At 39.2% G+C, this 21,575-nt stretch overlaps 1 protein-coding gene across 4 annotated transcripts in view; it reads right to left on the minus strand.

The window, feature by feature from the left end:
* SHANK2 (SH3 and multiple ankyrin repeat domains 2) overlaps positions 1-21,575 on the minus strand; it is a 248,007-nt gene that overhangs the window by 142,210 nt on the left and 84,222 nt on the right. For all 4 annotated transcript variants that reach the window (XM_053945755.1, XM_053945754.1, XM_053945753.1 and 1 more), the window contains one exon: positions 14,633-14,746. In XM_053945755.1, coding sequence (XP_053801730.1) covers positions 14,633-14,746 — 114 coding nt within the window. The remainder of the gene's footprint in view (positions 1-14,632; positions 14,747-21,575) is intronic.

The following is a 21,575-nucleotide window of genomic DNA, read 5'->3' on the forward strand; positions in this document are numbered from 1 at the left end:
AGAACTCTTTGAGAATACATTTAGAGAGTTATTATCACAATTTTTCAGAACAACTACAGATAGGAAAAAGAAATCGTCAATAGCTTGGAGGACTTTAAATAAAAAATGCAAGCCACACTGACTTTGGATGACATGGAAATGTTTAATAAACACTTTATTGCATTCACATCCCACTCTCTGATAGTCACACTGTTTCTTCTTTGGTTTAAGAGGACTGCCACCTACTGAGTTACCCTCACCTTCAGCTGGTTTTAGGAAAGAGATCAACATTACCTTCAAAACAAGATAATTTGGACAGCAGTTTTATGTATTTCTATATAAAAATATAAAAAGGTATCTTAATATGTAAGGATTAGAGTGCTGGACATATTCTTCTTTGCTGCAGAAGTTGTTTTGGTTTTAACCTGGAAATCCTTTTTGGTAACTGCTGACTGGTTGCTTTCAGTTTTAAGTGTTTTCAAGATGTGATTTTATCTGGAATATTTCCTAGTGATTGACTATCATCTGCAAGGAGTGTAGGAAAAAACCTCACAAATGACAGATTCCTAGATCTGCATTTGTACATAATCTAAAAATTTCCACAGATATTACCTAGAAAAGTATTCCAAAATGTTTACACATAATTATTAGAGTTCAAGATAAACCCCACTGCTCAGAAAGTACAAAAAAATACAGAAAAACGTTTCCTTCCCCCCTGTCTCCTGCTGCCTTGGCATGTCCTTTCTTAAGTTTTTATCTCCAGGCAGAAGTAAGAGTGAACTGAAACGAGGCTGAGTACAAATGAAACGTTAGCGATGATTTTCCCCTAAATTCGGTACCCAAAGATGCCATCTAGTGACCACCTTCTGAATGCAGGGACAGCTCCCGAAAATGCAGCTCAGAGCCCACGTTACACATCAGCTGAGGGGCATCTCCATCACTGGGTGCGTGTGTGTGAGAAGCAGAAGGGTGAAGTCCTTAGCCAGGGTGTTTTTATTCACGGACATCCCTTGGCACATCTGTCACTCCTTCCGTGCTCCGATCTCTCCATCCGGAACAGGGCTGCTGGCTCAGGGAACATTTCCAGCAGACTCTGTGTGCATCCCCAAACAGCAGAACACTGAGGCATTCCCTGTTCCCCACCATTTCCTAGCCAGGAAAGGTCCTGTCTGCTCTTGCTACCCACACATATTAATTTTGACTTTACTTGGAAAAAAGTAATTTTTGTCTGTCAGCCAACAGGGTCAGAGCACTGGCTCTGGTAGCACTCAGAACACAGGCTGGGAGAGAAGGATGCTAATCCCAAATTTTGGTGAGCCAGGAATGTGGGACCAAGTCAAAGGAAAAAACATCGCTAGAGATGATTCTGTGGAAAACCTGAGTCCAGTCTGACAGCCAAGAGAAACTCCTTCAAAGCCCTGACACCCTTGATGATATTGGCTGTTAGGAAATTAGGGAAAAGCTTTTGCGCAGTAACAGGTGCACAGTGGTGACCTTATCCTGCATTTAAACAAGGCCCACAGAAGAGCTGTATGCACAAACAGCAGCCACAAGTCAAATCAGAGAGTAAAATTCAAGTCTGGATTGTACCTTTTTAAAATTCTGCTGCTGTAGGGCAGGGTAATTGATTTTCTGTAAGGAAAAAGGTGCAATCAGCACGTTCAGGATGTAGCAAGGCTTTTGAATATTGATATCCTAGATAAAGATACCAGAGCAGTCCGATTTATTGAGCTTCCAAACAGATGCTTGGGATTTTAGGATACTAATGGAACGAATTGATTTGTGTAATACAATATATTAACTTCAAGAAACCCTGACTCAAATATTGTCATCAAACCATTAGATAGCTCATCAAATGCATTTAATCAAAATTCAGCATACGTTCTTGCTTCTGAAATGCTGAAAACCATTAAGCACCAGGTCATGTATTACACACATTTGGAAGATGGTCTATAGGGCATCTCTTACTTTTTTAACTTTAGAAAAGCTCAGCAAGAAAATCAGGGGGAAAACCAACAAGGAAGAGAAAAATCAATACAAATCATTGTTGTTGTCATGTAAGCAAAATGAATATTGCAAAATCAGGTAAAACCTGATTTAGGGCATCAAAGATGAAAGCTTGAAATATACATGGCATGTACACAGGTCACAGGAGGGGAAAATACAATGTTATATACTGCAGGTTTCAGAAAAAATATTTAAAATGTATCTTTGCAAGATAAAGACTCCTCAAACGCCCCCCTCCCAAAAAAAACTTTAGAAACAGTGTACATTTAAAATTAAAGATGTAAAAGTATCTTTTATCATCAATGATGCAATTTTAAGTCTCCTAATGTTTCAAAGCAGCCACATTTCAAGAAAAATGCAGAAAATAGCTCCAGAAAAACAAACAGTTTCCAGGAAATCATTGGTCTCTTACATTTATGAATAGCAATAATGTTATATCATAACTCTTCATATGTGTTTGGGAAAATATTAAAGCCACTCTCACATATTTTAGGGGGTGAGTGAAATGGGTTCCTTATTTTCACGCTCCTTCAAGTGACATAATTGCAACCTTTAAGGCTTTACCTTAAAGCCTGACTATAGGAGACTACAGGCAAATTTAATTTATTCTAAAGGTGTGAAGTTAGAATGGATTTTTAAAAAATTAAATCAAAATGACAGGGATTATAGCAATTTAAATTCACACCTCCAGTTCAAACTACTTTTCAAGCCAATCATAACCTTTTAGTGACCCAATACTCTTGGTCATCCCAGTCTGTGTCTGCCAAACCTGATAGGGCTAGGTGTGGGCATGCCAGACTGGGAATTAAGTAATATTCAGGCATTAATCACTTCAAGCTGATTGATTTCCATTCAAAACTATCTGTTGTTGTGGTTAGTGTGGTTTCTCTGTGCTTTGAAGTGAGAGCTGAAAGTCAAACCATAAATCTGCCACTTAGTGACAGGTTGCATACTCCAGAGCCTGCACTATAAAAGGTTTTTCAGAGCTAAGCCCCAAGTTCTGGTTTAAAACACAAAACAACCACTGTTCTCCCAGATGCTTCCCAGAACAAGATTCCAGCAATCAGGGATAAGTGGTGTTTTAAGCCTACCCATTTCAGTGCCTGAGTAATCTGTTCGAGCCATCTGAAACAGAAGGATTAATAAGGCAAAATCCTTGTCAGGGTGAATCCTGTTAGAAAGCCCAGATCCTGTTCCCTGTGTGCATGACAGTACCTGTGATCCCACTGCCAACTATTTTCCCTCTGTTCTACCAACATCTTGGATTATTGGATGCTTTTTCAAGCTTGTCCCTCATAAATAACAAGACAACTTGAAATTTATCCCTGTTTATAGTTGTACTGGAAAACGCTGGGAGAATCCCAAAATTACATGTGCTTAATGATATATGAAACACTTCATCAATATTGTTTCCATATAGTACAACCTAAGAAACTGCATAGTGTTTTTTAAGGAAAATTCTTAATACCTTTTGATTCTGAGCAGATCTGATGGTAGATTTTACATGCTGCATTATTTGTAACTCAGGTCAATCCAGAAGAAGGATAATCAACTATTTACTGATTCTTCACTTTTAAAAGATTCAGTAATACATCTTAAATTGGATCAAAACAGCCTTGCAAGAACTTTCTGAAGTGCTTGGCTGATCAACTTAAGTATTTTCACTTAACTTTTAAATGTGATGAGTTGCAGCATCATCCAAAGTAAGGTCAGAACTTCAAAAAATTCTAAATACTTACTTTTGAATAAGAATATTTACGATACTTTTCAGTCTTCCAGTTCTATCAATAGGGTGAAACCTCACTGAATCTCCAAATACAGGAACTATGGTGTAGTTCACCTCATTATAGTTCGACTGAAGGATTTTTTATATTCAGAACTGAACACTAAAACATCTATCAAAATGAATACTTAAAACCCCTTGGTAGAGGTAAAGCTTCTCATTAAATAATCAGTATCACCTGTATTTATTAGCCATCTAACAAGACTTATGCTAATAAACTCAACACCTGTTAAATGAGGAAAAGTTCAGTAACATTTAACAGTTCTCTTCCAGATACAGAATGATTAAATACAAGTTTGGGTTCAAATTTACTTAGACTTTAGACACAGCAGTCACTATTTTAGGAACAATTTGCAGAGAGTTTTACACACAAACTAACCTAATATATAAATATATAAATATATATAATTTATATCTATATTATTATATGTTATGATATATATTTTATATGGTTTTATTATATGAATTATATATATATATATATATATATAATTTTCCCCCCAGGTTAGTGGCAGCATTAAAAGCCCAGTTAAAAACACTCACAGAGAGAAGCTGGAGCTAGTGGCACACCCCAGCTCATGGCTCTAGCAGCACTTGCAGCCCCTGTGCTCCCCAGGTGTGTGTTCCTCCCTGCTCCTCAGTCTCACAAACACTTCCCACCCCGTGCCGAGGTCTGGGACTGTCTGCCTGTGCCAAGAGGTGTCTGTCCTTCCCAGCACTCTGCAATCTGCTTTGTGGGAGTGAGGACCTGAGGAGAGTCCCTCCTGAGAATAGCATCCCTGTGCTGCAGCAGGGAGGAAAGCAGCAGCAGCATCCCACTGCTGGGCTGATCAGGAAACACAAAAAGTGTATCACCCATCAGGGCAATGATGCATCACCCCTCTGACAATCATTTCCACCTCCCTGTTCTCCTTGCCCCCAGTAAACAAGACATTTGCAGGAAAATATTAGTTTCCCCTTTTTCATCTGCCCGCCTGCTGCCCAGAATACAGGTAATATTTCACCAGCTCACCATGAAAATGGGAATTCATTTATAAGCAAAGCATTAAAACCAGTGAGGAAGAGTAATATAAGGAGTTCAAGAGTCCATTTGAAAACAAACTACACCCTAAAGATTTGTTTGCTAAAAATGAAACAAGATTCTCTCATTTGCCTTTCTCTGGGGCAAGCTCTTAGCAAAAATCTATAACATTAGAAACATCCTCTGCTTCTTCAAATAAACCAATTCTGGCATTATTTCTTCTGACAGTCTTTTGTTTACTGCATGTAGCTGTGTCTTGTCCTTGGATGATAAAATTTTAGTATGAAAATTTGGGGATTTTGGGAAAATGTCTTGGATTTTCCTATGTATATTTGCATCTTTCTCTAAAACAGTGGCCCAGGGCCTCAAAGTCCCTTATGAGATCAAACCAAAGGAGAGGTTTGATCCTGGAAAAATGAAAGAAAAAGTATAATCTATAAGGATTTACAGTCAAGAATGTAACTATTTTCATTCTTTTTAAAGTCTTGACTAGCAAATGTTAATATAACTTTAAAAAAAACAACTTTGTAACTTTATAACTCTATAACCTGACAAACAAAATATGATATAAATATATGTTATATTTCATTTCCTTAAACTACTAATGTGTTGTACAGGGTATCCAATATAATTACTTTCATTATTTTCAGGAGAGCAGCCAAAATACAGAACTATTTTCAATGTCTCTCTAGACAGCACTAAACTAATTCTTGATGTGTGCAAAACATAACTGCAAGCATGGAGTAAAGACTCAGTGATTGTTGTATAATTAGAGTTGAACCCTTGGCTACCAAAAATAAAAACAAACAAACAAACAAACAAAAAACCAAAACAACAACAACAACAACAAAGTAATACATTGAAGTGCTTTTTGCTTGTAAGTCATCCACAAAATCAGTCTGACTTTCACAGCCACATTTTATATTTGTGAATTGTGGACTGACTGGAGGGTTGAGAAAGTTGATGGACTTTTTCCATTTCAGTTCAGAAAGCAAAGCCCAAGTTTCAGACTCAGCTACAAACACAAACACACTTTTGTGTGTAGATAACATAATGAAGTTTTACTACCATTTAAAATTCAATCCATTTTGTGAGTTCACAATTGGGAACATTCACTCAGGTCTGTCTGTTTTACCTGGAGACCAATAATCTATTTCTGACCCAGGAGGATCCCTTTAGTACTGATCTATAACAAAATGAGCTGAGCTCTCTAGCAAGGGAGGGAAGCAAAAAGCAGAGCCATGATTTCAGAACAGACTATGGATTATCTGACAGCTGCTCTGTTCAGGCATCATTTTCCTGATCACCTCCAGCACTGCCATTACTTTAAGCAGTTGCTCCATCATCTTCCTTAAATTAAGAAGAATTTGATCTCAACTAACTGGGGAGTGTTTCAAAGAGTTTTCAGCCTCTATTGTCAAGCCTTTTATCTGAGCCATTAAAAATAAGAAGGGAAAAAAAGCCCCAATGTGTCATTTAGTGCAGCAGAAAAAGATGACTTATCAACACTTTTGGAATCTGTATAGATCTAAGGCTTGCCTTGCTTTTTTTTTTTTTTTTAAAGTTGCTTTTAAAAGTGTTAGGTCATGCTAAATGTAATGAGTTAGATGAATTAAGCCATTTTATTTAATTCTGATAGATAGCCATAATTATTTGAACAGAAGTCATGTTCTGATATAAATAATATTTACATAGGTGCATCAGAGAATCTTGGTTAAACAGAATTTCAGGGGGAAAAATCCATGTTAAATCAAAGTGAAAACTATTGCTACTGTCATTTAAGATACTTAGAGAAAGCAAAAAGATCAACTATAGTTGATCATAGGTTCATAAGATATTACAAAGTATCACTAATTATAAAAAAACCAAACCAAAACAAAAATCTATTAGTATAGAGATGTTAGAATTAAAATATATATTCTTTATGAAGTTTGAAATGCTCCAGAATTCCAGGAGGTAAAAGCTCCAGATTTTTGTCTACTAACAGTCATTAAGATCTGCTGGGTTTGTTAAAATTTGAGAAGCTCAAAACAGATTTTAATGGCTTGAAAAAACCATGTTATATGAGTAGTTTCCACAAGAACAACTGGGAATCAAAAATTAGGTATTACTCCTAGGTTTTTAGCATGTTGCAGAACAAAGCTGCTCAAATTCTGCCACAAGCTGAAGTATTCTCTCTTAAACCAATAACTGAGCTTAAATTCCCCAGGAGGCTCTATCACTTCATAAATCATTCACTTCATAGCTTTAACTTTTTGGTGCTTCTACAATAATTCGTAACATTAAACATCTCTGATGTCTCTATCTGCTCTCAGACTTGAATATATTCCATGGGCTGTGATTTTGAACAGAAAATGGGAATGCATCACGGGAAGTAAAAGGAATAAACCATCATAGTAACTCCTTTTTTGAGACATCCCTCAGAGTTTGCACTTCTTTGATCCTCTGTGGTGTGACAGATGATTTCTTGAGGGAAAACAAAATGCAGAAAGAACCAGAAGAGGAAAAACTCCCCACCTGCATGTCCGATTTCACACAGCAGCAATCCCAGATGCACTGGAAATGTTGAGTTTCCTACCACGTAAGTCTCATTTTACATTGCCATGCAATTTATTTTTAGCCTGTTTCAATGCTTTGGAGAGTTGTGCTGCTCCTTTCCAGCTGATTAGAGTTATTCCTAAGTGGTTCTTAGCAAGCATGGAAATGGGAGTGAAAGGGAAGAAGTACATGCCAGCTGAGCAGCCTAGACAATAAAATATTATGAATTAAAAATTCCTTGTTCAGAGATAAGCATGCAGACAGGCTTACATTCTCTACAAGCTCTAGACATAGGCTTGCCCCCTTTTTTTTTTTTAAATTTGAATAATGTTTTTGGCTTTATGCTGCCCTCAAAACCTCGACACATGATGGAATTATGATCATGGAATCCTTTATTTTACTCTTCCTTCAAACCAGACTTGCATGATTATTTGAGAGATGGGTTGGTAGACTCAGTGTTCCCAAGGATTTCTAACAAATATTCCTGTTAGAGTAAGAAATCTCTATTGCTTCTTGCTCAGAAGATCAAGACTGAAAGAAGGACAGCCCTTTCAAGGCACCTTTGGCCAGAGAAGACACCCTGCAGGTTGTGTGGGAAGCAGATGGCTCCCTCCCATAGCCAGCCTGCAGATGAAAACAGTTCTTCAGTCACCTCTGCCTCCCAGTTCCCATTATTATTGAGTGATGATTCATTGCAGAGCCTTTCCCCAAACTGCTGTTTGTCATTACTGGGAGCACAAATGCCTCGCTCAGCAAAGCTAAAGTGCAGAAACTTGCTGAGGTTCATTCTTTGAATTTCCATCACTTGAGACAAAAAAGTGGGGTTGATTTACATCCTCAGCTACAGAGAGTTGTCAGAATTAGTTGATTATTACTGCACCAAGCTCTTGTGTCAGCTGGGCTTTGTGGGCTGGCTTGCCAGCACCTCACATTTAGTTCTTTGCATAGATTTTTTTTTCCTTTGGTTGCAGTATAGTTTTCCCACTGACTGATGGAGGAGAATGCAATTTAAGCAAAAATATGGTATATGGCATATTCCTCATCTTTCTAAAGCATAAATCAGACACAGAATATCTGCGTGTATGATCACTGTGTTGAGTGTTGTCATCCATTCCCATGTTTTTTTTAATGACAGATTTGTCCATGGGAAACATTATGTGGCAGAATATCACTCATCAAAAGATGAAATTGTTCAGAATCCCATGAGCCAGGTGGTTGGTTGTGCAAAACACAGAAGCAAGGCAGGAAAGTGTATTTCAGAGGTCAGAGCTTTGGACAACATCCCTCAAGGCAGGGGGACTGACTGAACAGTGCCTGACCTGTCAGCTTGGGCTCTGGGTACGAGAGTCACAATGGGATCCCACCTTTAGAGCCTGACTGGGATTAAAAAGATTAATATAATATAATATAATATAATATAATATAATATAATTAATATAATGAAGGTGTAATAGTCATCCCTTGGGTTCTCAACCCATTTGAAATGGCTGCCTTTGTATCTGCATGACAGAACACTTTTTCAACTACATGTGAGGCAATCTTGCCTTTTAAATTTAATTTTAATTTGGCTTTATATTCTCTTGGCCATATTGAGTCCAGCCTGCACTGTCGAGTCAGAACATATTTCCCAGCTCTCGGAACTTCTTAGCACCTTACACTACTGCCATGACAATGTTTGTGATTAACTTTCCCAACAAAAATATCTTTCCCTCACATATATAAATTTCTTTTATACTTCCTCCATTTAGTCCTTCCAGCTGCAGCAATGTTTTGTCCTTAACTGCTGCTGCTCACGCCAAACAGTTCAAGTTGCACAATAATTCTGTCACAGGTATACAGGCACCTTCTACTCAAGGTGAAATCTTGTGGAAGGAGAATTTATCAAAATTTATTATCAAAACCCTCGAGGTGCTCATTTGGCAAGATACCAACACTTCTGTCTCATTGAAACCTACTTATTTCTAGTGGTTTCCAAAGTAATTTGTGCATAGAATTTTTCAGAGTTCTAATAATCACAATATTTCTGTTTATTCTTCAGTTGCCTTTCTAGCTGAAAATTAGCCAGAACTGATTGTAACAAATCAGGAATAATTTTTTTTAAAGGATTTTGCTAATCTGGGACATTTATAAAAGGTGGGCCATTTAGGTTGGATGAAAAGGGGGTTTTTATCTGTTCTTTTCCCCCTTCACTGCTGTGTTTAACACAGAATCATAGAATCAATTATAAGGGATAAGGCATTGGCTTTACATATGGATATCTATTATGTCCAGACAGCAAATTTGGGAAACCAAGACTCCTGTCGTTCTGGAAGGCCAGTACAGATGTCAGCTCCTCTATCCACAGTAAAGCATCTCTCCTTCTTGCAGGAAGGCAAATCCATTTTCTAGCAGCCGGGCTGGATCGACTGCCTGGGAAGGTGTTGTGCTAATTATAAAAAGGGATGGTGGAAATGAGGAACAAATCTGGTTTTACTGAACGCACAGGGCGTTGAAAACTAAAAATGTGGAAAATAGAAAATTCAGAAGCAGCAAAAGGATGCATTTTATTAACACAGCTTGGACTTGTTTGGTAACTTCTGGGATCGAGAGGGAATGCTGGACAAGGATTGCTGCAGTTTCTGCTTTTAACACCTGTGTAGGGTTACATAGGTAAAAAAGAAATTGCAAGGGAACTCTGCTATTCCTGGATAATCTGTCACTATATTTTCTAGTTGCTGGAAACTCAGGAATAAGGGATATCAAACAAAAGCACAGGCACTGTGCTCAGGAAGGGACTGGAGGTGGCACTCAGTCTGGCTGACAGGGTGGTCTCAGTAATCCCTGAGGTCACAGAGTTCACAGAATCACTAGGTTGGAAGAGACCTTAAAGATCAAGTCCAACCCATGCCCTAACATCTCAACCAAACCATGGCACCCAGTGCCACATCCAGCCTTTTTATAAATACATCCAGGGATGGTGACTCCACCACATCCCCAGGCAGACCATTCCAGAACTTTATCACAGTTGCCCTGAAAAACTTTTTCCTAATATCCAACCTAAACTTCCCTTAATGCAGCTTAAGACTGTGTCCTCTCATTCTGTTAGTTGCTGCCTGAGAAAGAGACCGACCCTCACCTGACTACAACCACCTTCTAGGAAGTTGTAGAGAGTGATAAGGTCACCTCTGAGTCTCCTTTTCTCCAGGCTAAACACCCCCAGCTCCCTCAGTCATTCCTCATAGAGTTTGTGTTCCAAGCCCCTCACCAGCCTCGTTGCCTCCTCTGGATGCGCTCGAGCGTCTCAACATCCTTCCCAAACTGAGGGGCCAGAACTGGACACAGCACTCGAGGTGTTGCCTCACTGGTGCTGAGTACAGGGGGAGAATGACCTCCCTGCTCCTGCTGGCCACACCATTCCTGATACAGGCCTTTCCCAACCCAAATATCCCATGCCTCTGTGCCAGTTGGAGCCTGGCAGAGTCTGCTGTGACACGAGAGGTCAGCATGGGCACAGCTCCGTGGGCAGCTCAGGGCCGGGAATGTGCCCTGCCAGAGCTACCTCCCAGTGTGCCACAGCCCCCAGGACTGGCACAGCTCGGGCTGCACAGAGATCGGATCCTTTCCTGGAAAAAGGAGCTCTTGAGAACTGCTTATGGTCACTGCAGCCATGTGCCCGCATCAGATCTAATCTGAAATAAACTCCCAGCACCCCTACAGCTACTAATAAGGTGTATCCCAAGGGCACAGGACAGAATAAGGCATGAAGGAGGCTATGGAATGAAAACTCATCCTGAGACAATATTAAAAATGAGGCTGGAACTCAAGGAAAGGCTCACTGAGGAGGCCAAGAGTTGAAAGACAGCAAGAATCTCTCAGACACGCTGAGTCTGCCTTTATATCAGTATCACTTGTAAAATCTAGGAGTTCTCCAGGCACTTTAGGGAGGGAGGAATAATAAAGCTGGAGTGTAGTGAAAGATAACTTCCAGCCTGAAAATGAATACTTTACCTCAGTTGTGGGCAATCAGATAGCCCTGAATTCTGAAGGATGCGGAGCATAAAATCACAAATGTAACAGAAAGCATTTATGTAGTAAGTCTCTCAAGCTCATGTAATACCTTATGATGGAAGAAAAGCAAACAAACATCTAAATTAAAGCAGGAGAAACATTTTTTCAACTTACCCAGAACATTTTAGTAAAAAAAAAAAAATACCTTTTAGCATATTTTGGAATAGAAAGACATTTCAGAATGGAATTGGCTCATTACTGAATAACACAAGATAACTGTCAATGCAGAAATAGTAAATATGTGACATTTGTATTCTGTTTTTGAGCAGGTAAAATGCAAGATGATGTGCCAACCTCATCTGAGGGAATATTTCTACTCTCGGAATAATTCTGCAGAATGTAAAAAACTGGCTACAAAATGCCAAAAACTGTCACTTTTTAAAACAAGGTAGCACAAAGGTCTTGTTTGTAATAATTTTTTAAAAGCAGGCAAAAGAATTTAGCAGACCACAATAATGATTTTCCTTGTTATCGTTCTTTTTCCATTGGATCTCAAAATGTCAAGGGAACTTCTTTAGACTGGAAAGCAGCAGGTCGTGTGCTGGTGCCATTAAAGGGCAAATGAGACAACTTGGATAATTGAGAGTCCATAGACCTGGTATCCACCCTAGCAAAATAATGGAGCAATTCCTACAAGTCTCAATTAATGGAGAATAAAAGAAAGGAAGTAGAATTAACACCAGTCAATATGATTTTTTTTGGAAAACAGAACCTGCCAAGCTGGCATGGTACCTTTGAAGAGAAGACAGGAACCAGGTGCTGTTCTGTCCTGCCCACTTCCAGAGAACAGTTGGGATTGCAATAAAGTTCCCTAAAAATGGAACTTTCATTAGAAGGGAGATTATACATCAGCCTGACATGAAACACCTGCCCAGCAGTTTTACTGGGCCCGGAGAGTTTAATTGGAGTTTGTTTTTTCCAAGAACTATTCCTCTTTCCTTCACTCATGGCGTGCAAATGACAAGCCTCTATTAAACACAATTGTTCAAACTTAATAGCAAAGGGAAGCTGCTGGAAGAAATGTTCCTAAATCTCTGTTGCTGTGGTGCTGGTGTGGAAAAGGCTGAGTCTAAGCTTCATTTCCTCCACATTGAAATGATCTACTTTCTAAATCATTATCATAAGAAGTTATGCTGCTTTGGAAAGACTATGATGCAAATTCTTGCAAGTAGCACAAGTTTGTGATGTTTCTCAGCTGACGTTCTTTCAGCAATCCCAACAGACCTAATTTAATTTCTAATCATTTCACCATGCCTAACACATTTTTCTAAATTACTTCTGCATTTTTACTCAGAGGGAATACTGGCTGATTTTTGCTTATAAAGCTTTTCCCTTTCATTCCCATTGTTTCCTATGCAGAGGGAATGCACAGAGCAATTCTGTGATCAGCTGCTTTCACTCCATGCCATATTTCAATAATAATATGGCAGATACTGTGCATTCCATATATTTCATTTCCCTCCCAGCTCCAACCTCTATCACATTACTCACAGAAGCATTGAACCTCATTCTGGTTGCGGGACATTTTTTGAGCCAGCCCAGCAAAATCTGGGAGTGCACAAGTTCACTGCCAGAGAAAATGTGTCCCTTTTGTTCCTATTTAATTATATTTTCATCCTTTTTAGTGTAGAAGAATGGCATATTTAAAGCCTTAAGCTATGTTAATATTATTATTCCCACTGTACCATAAGCAAACAGGAAAACAATCGGAAAGAAGGCAATTACAGTAAATGTGAAGTCAATAGTTATAAATTACAGTAAATGTCTGGTGCTTTGCCAGACACATGGCAGAAGCCTTCATAATTTCATGTCAGAAAATTTCTAACATGCTTCTGTTTATAGTCTTTTCTTGCTTCCAGCTTTCATAATCCTTTTGTTCCTCTTGTGATAATTATTTTCTTAATTTTTGTTTTCCTTTGAATGATCAAAGACATTCTTGCTCAAAAAACAATCATCGTCTATTAAGACAATCCTGTCACATACTGAATTTAGCTCAAGGAAGTCTTTAAAGATTTGTAACAAACAGGTTTGGTTATTCTCTCTTCAAAATCACTAAAAAGTTGGAAAACTTTTTTCTTATCTTTGAACTTCACTTCATGCCCTAAGAATTTTCTACTGATTTGAAGACAAATGGACAACTCAAATTTAATGCAGGGTTACTGTTCCTACACTGCGCAATTCCAGCCTCAATCTTCCTTTTGTTTAATACATCTTCATCTCTAAATGCTGACTTTTCTCAAGCACTTTGAAGAGTTACACAACAATTCTCCCTCTGTTCTCAGAGCCTGGATCCATTCTCTCCAAATATTAGATATGGTTTTGCCTCCTCCTCTTTTCCCCTCTCAAAAGGGAGATAGAAGAGGAAGCACAACCTCTCCACATAGGGGGGAAAAAAAAAAAAGTATACCTTGCAGTTTATAATGACATGCATAAAAGAAAAACATCTGTAAATGAATGATACAATGCATAAATTTTAGTGTATCATCTGTGCAATGCCACAAGTTTTTAATCAATACAACAGAGATCCAAAAACACATCAATAGATTATTTCAAACTGCATACACTCCTGGAGAACATTAATTATATTCTCAGAGCTCATTTATAATGAGCTTTTAATTAGAGAGTTTGTCCTCACATCTTAATTCTTAAAAGCAGAGAAATGATGAGATGGTAGGTAATTCTTAAAATAACCTGCTTTAATGTAGATTTCTTTTTCTTTTATTATACCAGGACTATAAAGGCTCCTTGCTTAAAGTTACTTCTGGCAATACATGTGCATGATAAAGGGAGATTCCATTTCCTTTGTCATCAGTAAGGATGGGTATGGGACATCCCACTAAAGGATGCCTCCTCTAGCATTCAGGGAAAGGTCAACAGGGCTGTGAACAAGAGCTAAATGCATTGTATGACTCCCTCAGACTGGGAGATAACTGGCCAGGTTTTATTCTCTTATTTATTTGTCTCATTAGACATTCTCCACAATTCAGAAAACAAAAAACAACATAATCCTATAAAAAATGTCTGCATACAGCTCTGTGTAAAAGCTTTGGTACTTCCCAGCATAGTTCCTCATGAGAATGTCTGCTTGTTTGGACAGTAAAATCCAATCAATAAACCCACCTGTATTTTTTAATTCAGCAGCTTGGCTTTATCCAGTTCTCCCATTTCTAGCAGTGCACAAAGGCCCTGATGTGTCTGTTGGGATAGACACATGGCATTTGTCACATTAGGGTTCAACAGGGGCTTGATGTGATTACCTGGTTTGCTTTCATTTGGTTTGCACTGAACTTCTTCCACACACTCTGCAGGAAACCAGCCAATATGTCCCCGGGTGCTGCCTTCCCAGAATCCACCTTCTCCGATGCTCAGCACTAAACAGGGCAGACACAGGCAGTGTTACACTTTGCCTCCTCAGACAAATACACAATTTTTGCGTTATGCCTTCAGTAATCCCTGAAAACAAGCAAACACTGTGCAATAACTAACACTGGTACCCCCAAAAAGGGCACAGGGTAACCTACCTTTAAGCAGGACCCTCCCTACTCAGTCTTTGTAACCACTCCCCAAATTTACTTTTTTTACCATAAGTGTCCTTGGCCTTCATGCAATTGTTTCCATTTTCAGTGTTCTCACTGCTGGATTAATCAAGTATAAATACATGGTAATACCACTACCAAAAAACCACTGTCTTGTCTGCTGAAATGAAGTGCTGAACCCATTGCCAAACTGCACCCACACTGAAATGGATTTTAATAATACATATTTTGATATCTCCTGCTTTTTCTGCCTCCTATGGAAACATGTTATTTGATTTAGTGGATAGCTCCAGGGATTTGCAATGCAGGTTGAGTAATATGATTTAAGGGTTTGAATACACAGCAAACACTTGAACCTCCCATAGGTGAGATCCACAATGGAGATGCCTTTTGAAACATTTCAATGATTTTTTTTCTCAATAGAAGAAAACAACAATATGGAGGAGAACCATTTGCCAATAGCAGAAGAGGCTTTTATCTGGCACTTCTAATTATCTTGATATTAATTCTAGGACTCGGCAAGGATTGTGACAAAAGCCTGCAGAGCAAGAATTTTATTAGTAAGCAACTGGAGGTGAATTATGGTGATGGAAGGACCCTAAATACTTGCTATGGTGTTTAGTATATAGAAGTTCCTGCAAACCACTCTATGTTTACTATATATTAGAAGATTGTAAATGTACTGTTAGAAAGACGCTGTACATTAATATTGAAACAAAGGTGATACATCAACAAAACCAGGTTGATTGGGAATATGGATCAGGCACACAGCACGAGTGTGTGTGTCTGATCCATATTCCCACAGAGCTTCCCAAAATCAGCTCAGAGCCAGCTCAGCCCCAACTGCCCCTGCTGAAAATCAAGGCTAATTACCCCAAATCCATCTCTCTGCTGAGGGATTCCAGTACCTGGGAATCTGCCTCTGCAGGGTATTTCAGTGAAGGAGGGACATAAAGCTGCTTTGATGGTCTCCAATACCAGCACTTCTGGCACTGCTAAAACCTTGCCAGGCTTTAAAATCCTGGTCCCTGCCTGGCTGCAAATGAACTCAGGATCAGGGCAGCTGCTGTGACTCAGGGGCACTGAAGCTGGACTTGATTTGCACTAGTACAGAGCAGGATGAAAATTAAATTAATCAGAGCCCCCCAAAAAAAGTTTAAAAAATTAAATTCTTGGTAATGTGAAAGCATTCTGGTTTGAGACACCAGGAGCTGTAAAACTGCATTTGAAAGTAAATGTTTACCAGGGTTTTTATTAATGCAACCCTCAGCTATTTGTGGTATCACTTACAGAGCATGGCCATCTATTAACAGAGATATTTGACAGCAAAATGTTTATAAATACATCACTTTTAAGCCTTTTAATGTAGTATATTCCAAGAGACAGATTCCATGAATTGCACATTTACACACCACCACAGTAAGAAGTACATACTCAGAAAACATGCATTAAGGAGAAGTCCTACATCTGGATGGGTCCCAAAGGCACAATTTCTCAAGCACCTTTCTGACATATATGAGGAAACTTATAACTCCTATAAACCTAGCAAGTTATGGGATACTGGGGGAGGGCACTGACCTTGGATGACACCAACAACTCTGAAAATTGAGCTGAATTTAAAAATGTTAGCATGTCTTTTTTAAAAAAATATAAACATGGGGCATAATTAATGAAAAAGTATGTTGCTGTATTCCAGGTGTTCTTAAAAATATTTAAAGCCTGTGCACATTAACTAACACACATTGTTCATCTGATAATTCAGTGTTACATAAAACATTCCCTGATCATCCATCCAATATAAATGGGGAATTCAGCAGCTTCCAATACACTTTTAACAATGTAACATCTGCTCACATAAGAAAGCATTTCTAAGATAAGAGATAAGGAACCAGGAAAACTTAATAACCTATATGTATATATTAGAATCATTGTAGAATCCGACTGTACGTTGGTTTAATTTCAGTCATAAAAAAGAGCGTAGGACTCCAGCCAAAAGAAATTTTTTTTTTTTTTTTTTTTTTTTTTTTTTTTTTTTTTGAGAGGAGTTTTCAGCACTAAAACTCAGTCCTGAATTTCACTCCACAAACTGGCAATATGCTCATAACAAGAACTACTTAGATGTCGAGACAGACTTCCCTAATTTGGTATTTTATTAATCTGTCAGATCCGCTGACACTCCAAATTGCACAGATATTTCCAGCTCTAGAAAGAGAGAGGCACTGTAAGGAGGAAGTTGGGTATTTCAAACCCATGGAGTGATTTCATGTGTTTGTGGCAGTAGCAGCTGATGCAAATCAACACTTTTGGGAAATGAAATTTGCCTTGGAAGTCTGTGAGTGCAGGGTGAAAAGGGATTCCTACAGAGCAGAACCAGACCCACTTTAGCCCATTAATATATGAATTATTAAGTATTAGCCATCACTAATAGCCAGAGCAAAGGAAAAACTCATGTAGTCCTGCCTGAAGACATAACATCCATGGAAAAGAAGTGGAAGGGCGAAATGAGTGCTGCTGTAATGCAGGCAGCCTTCAGCATTCTGGGAAAAGCCTCATGCTGGGGGCCTGGAGAAGAAGGAAAAGCCTGCTGGAGCTGCAAGAGACAAATGAGGGACAGCCCTGGGTTCAGCTGATGTGCAGAGACAGACAAATTGCTGTGGATATGGGGGACAAGCTCATAAGCCAATGTAGAAGTTGATCTCTAGATGGTTCTACATCCCCTAAAACCTTGAAATGATCTCCACCCCCCTCACATGGCGCCATTAATAAGAAATTCTGCAACATGAGCCAAGGCCATAATAAATTATAGATTTATAAAAACTGGCAACACTTCACTCACTCCAAAGTGAAGAACTTAAAAGAAAAATGTAATTTATCTATTGTAGCCATGAATGTTTTTTTTTTTTTTAATGAGGCCTTCGTTTCTGTCTTTCCTCTCCCAATAGTGTTTAAGAGATTCACTGTAACAGATAATTTGTTACCAGCAAGAGATTTTCTAATCAATGTTTTCCCTGCTGAAGGACAAAACAATGGTAAATCAAAGGATAACTTTCCCAAAATTAATAATAAGTCTTTCTAATTTCCAGTGGGTTTCGCTTTTCTTTTGGTAAAATCAAAAGGTGTGGTTGCTATGGCAAGAGCAGGTCAGAGACTCTTCATACACAACCTGAATTACAAAAAGAATCTGATGTTGTAAGAGTGAAATAAAGGTTCTTGTAACTTCAGGAATCCTGGGAATCTCTTCACAGTGGTTTAAAAGTGGGGTTTAAAAGAGGAGTTGTGTCCAATTATATGAACAAAACTGCAAAGCAAAATTGGATAAGCACCAAACTACTGGGTAACAGGAAAACATGGATAGGCAGGTGGCAATCAGGAGCTCGTATTTTAATGTCTTTAAAGCATTATACTTAAAATCTGTGAGATTCTGCCAGAAAATTATATATTTCAAATATTTTACAATATTATATATTATAAAATTAATAGAATAGAGCATAGAATGCTTTGTTTCTTGCAAATTTAAGTCTATTGGCAATGTAACTATTGTAATTGATATTAATATAACATACTAGTCTCAAACAGATTAATTACTTAACATACCATCAAAATAATTTTAATCAAAAGAATGTAGAATTTGTATCCTCCTGCATTACAGCTCCCTCCATGCCCCAACAAGAAAAGAAAGTATTTTTTCCAAACAAATTATGGTGACTACTATTTCTAAATTCCTTGTGATATTGAAATGCCCAGGAGCGAATTATTCCAGGCAGCCTTATTTGCAAAAATGTCAAGGATATTTAAAGCCAAATTCAGGCCAATGTCTTTACAGCTGTTACAGAATGTACCTAAAATGTCTTTGTAATATCTAAATCAATTTTTAGTGCTTGGGTAAACTGCATTCTTCTTTATTGGGAAAATAAATAATCATATGGATTGGGAATGAGACACCATATTCTGGGGAAAAAAGAACATTTCTGCAACCAGCAGAAAAAATAGAAAAATCAACAGAATGACAGTAAAGTATAAAGTTGGAAATCCATTGAAAAAAAAAATTAACAGCTGAAGCAGCCTGTGCTGATGTGAAAACTCTGGGTTTGTGTCCTGAGGTAAAGTTCGTCTCAATTTTCTTCTTTGAAATACAAGATATTTTTAGTTTCTAATTGGTAGAGATGTAACTTTTTTCTCTCAGAAATAATTAACATTGTGATTTAGGCTTTTCCCTTGCTGAAATGTCTGTTGTCTGATGTAAATTTTCAGAATTATTTGTCTTTGGCAGGAGACCTTCCAAATGACAGACAATTTATGCAGGAACACTTATTGGAGGCTGGGTGTCTCATTCCTGGATGTGACCAAAGCCAGGGACTGGGACTGGATGACCCTTAAGGTCCATCCCAACCCCTAAAAACATCCTATGATTCCGTGATTCTTGGATGCAAACAAACTTTACATACAACATAAACGAAGGTCAGCACGAGTTACAACTTAATCATGTTCTCTGCTAAAGACAGGGATTTTTCTGACTCTGTTCCTCTGACCCTCCTGGCTCCGGACAGCAATCCCTCCCTCCCTCCCTCCCTCCCTGGGAGGGATGCTGAGCTGTTCTGATCTGGCTGTTCTCTCTTCTGGGCAGGCTGGTTCTGGCTCCCAAAGACGAGAGCCTGACAGAACCTGAGGTCAGAGCAGCAGAGTGGGGGGGACTCAGTGCCCCTCGCCCTGCTGCCAGGCACAGGGAGGATTCCAGCACACGCAGACCTTCCTGGGCACTCCACCAACAGCCTCATGTGTCTGCAGTTAATGATTCTGGCTAATTGACCTGAGCTGTCAGAATGGACTGCGGCCCTACAGACATTTCTTGTGGTGGAGAAGGAAATGCAGCAGTTCCTTCCCAGCCTGAGTTATGGGAGCTGACCAAATTAGGAAGATAATGCAAAGATCCTGACTTAAAACACCTCTTCACCTTTTTTCACCTCTGCTTTCTCAGGAAAGAAACAGTGCAAACAAGCACTTCAGGAAAGAACCTTGGGGTGAGAAGATGACTGGGGCTACTAACAGAGCAACCACTCTCTACGTCAAACCTACAAATACAATAAGCTGCACATAATCCTCTAAATCTGAGGAAATATGGCTCAGTTGAAAGAGAACTGAGGGAGCTGTGCTGTTCAACATTTGGCCCTCTGTGGGAGCTTTTCCCTTTGCCATAAAGTTTCTATGGAGATCACCTTTTCTCTGTTATTTACGTGTCTATGAAATAGTTTTGAGAAAGTGAGGGAGAGATGAAAACAGTGTGAGAAATCAATCTGCTCAATCAAACTGATTTGAGTTTTGGTCAGAAATCACACATTGCAAAAATCCACCCGCTGATCCCCAGCTCTCTTGAGGGAGGTGCAGTCAGAGTCAAGTTTGCTCTTCTCCACGGTGATGCCTGAACTTGAATCAGGGGAATTCAGAGAGAATTAATGGAGAAGGGCCCCAAGACAACCCAGATGCAGAGCCTGCAGTGTTGCGTTGCACCGTGCTGGTGCACTCACAGCTCCTCTCTGACTCCTGGTGCTCCCTGTCCCCTGAATATTCCAGGCCAGTTGCTGACTACCCAAGAAAGGATGTGTTAAAGTATCCAAGTACGATGACAGGGCATCTGTGGATGCTTTTACCTCCTGATCCCTTCCCATGGCCTCTGACAGCAAAGGGAACTCTCCTGCTGGAGCAGGAGCAAGTCCAGGTCTTTGTTACATTTTGATAGCACCACTGTGTCCTGCCCTTCAGGCACAAGCAGCTTGAAGGAATGAGTTAGCATAGGACCTGTGATGAGCCTCTGTTTGTCATGTTAAGAACTGAAATCAAACCATTCAAATCAGGAGACAGAAAGGAAGCAAAACAGACCAGTGAACCCAGGTAAGATTAATATTCCATTTCACATTCATTTCATTCTTCATGTGAAAGAGCAGCTGAACAACACCTTGCAAAACTCTTAGGTTCAATTTTGCTGCCACACTTACCCACACAAGGTACAAAATGCTCTTGAAGAAACAGAACAGCCTTTCTGAGGCTCATCCCTTCCCAGTATTTTGTTTACTAATCTAACAAGTGCAAAAGCTCAGGAGACCAACTTTCCTCCTGCCCACAAGCACTGTCTGTTGGCAATATCTTTGAGCACAGCAGGGGTTTAATAATCTTTCTTTTTCTAAATGACTTACAAGTGGATTTCACAAGAAATGAAAATGTTAGTGATATATTTGGATTGCCCTGCTGGCTGAGATCGCGCTGAAATAAAAGCAGAGCCACAAGGGTCAATATTTCTGATGCACAGAAGTACTGACTTCCTGCCCAGAGCAGATGCTTGAGCTGCTGCTACTGAGTTACTCCTGCTCCTCTGACCCCGAGGAATGGAGCTGAGAGCTGCATTTGGGTTTACCACAACTCTTCTGTGATGTGCCTGCACCAGAGGTATCTCAGAGGGCTCCTGGAAGTCTGTTGGAGCATATTTGAGAACCTGAAATAACTCCCTGTTTTTCCACACACTGGGCACTAGAAAAGGCTGATAGAGCTGGGGAGGGGGGCAGCCTGGAAAGAAGAAGGATCTGGGGAGACCAAGAAAAACAAAGCTGTGAGCAGGGTGAGACTTCAAATGCTCTCAAAGCATTTTAATCAGGTGTTTTTTTTCTTTCTAAAT

Source organism: Vidua chalybeata, chromosome 6 (genome assembly GCF_026979565.1).
Source record: "Vidua chalybeata isolate OUT-0048 chromosome 6, bVidCha1 merged haplotype, whole genome shotgun sequence".
NCBI lineage: Eukaryota > Metazoa > Chordata > Aves > Passeriformes > Viduidae > Vidua > Vidua chalybeata.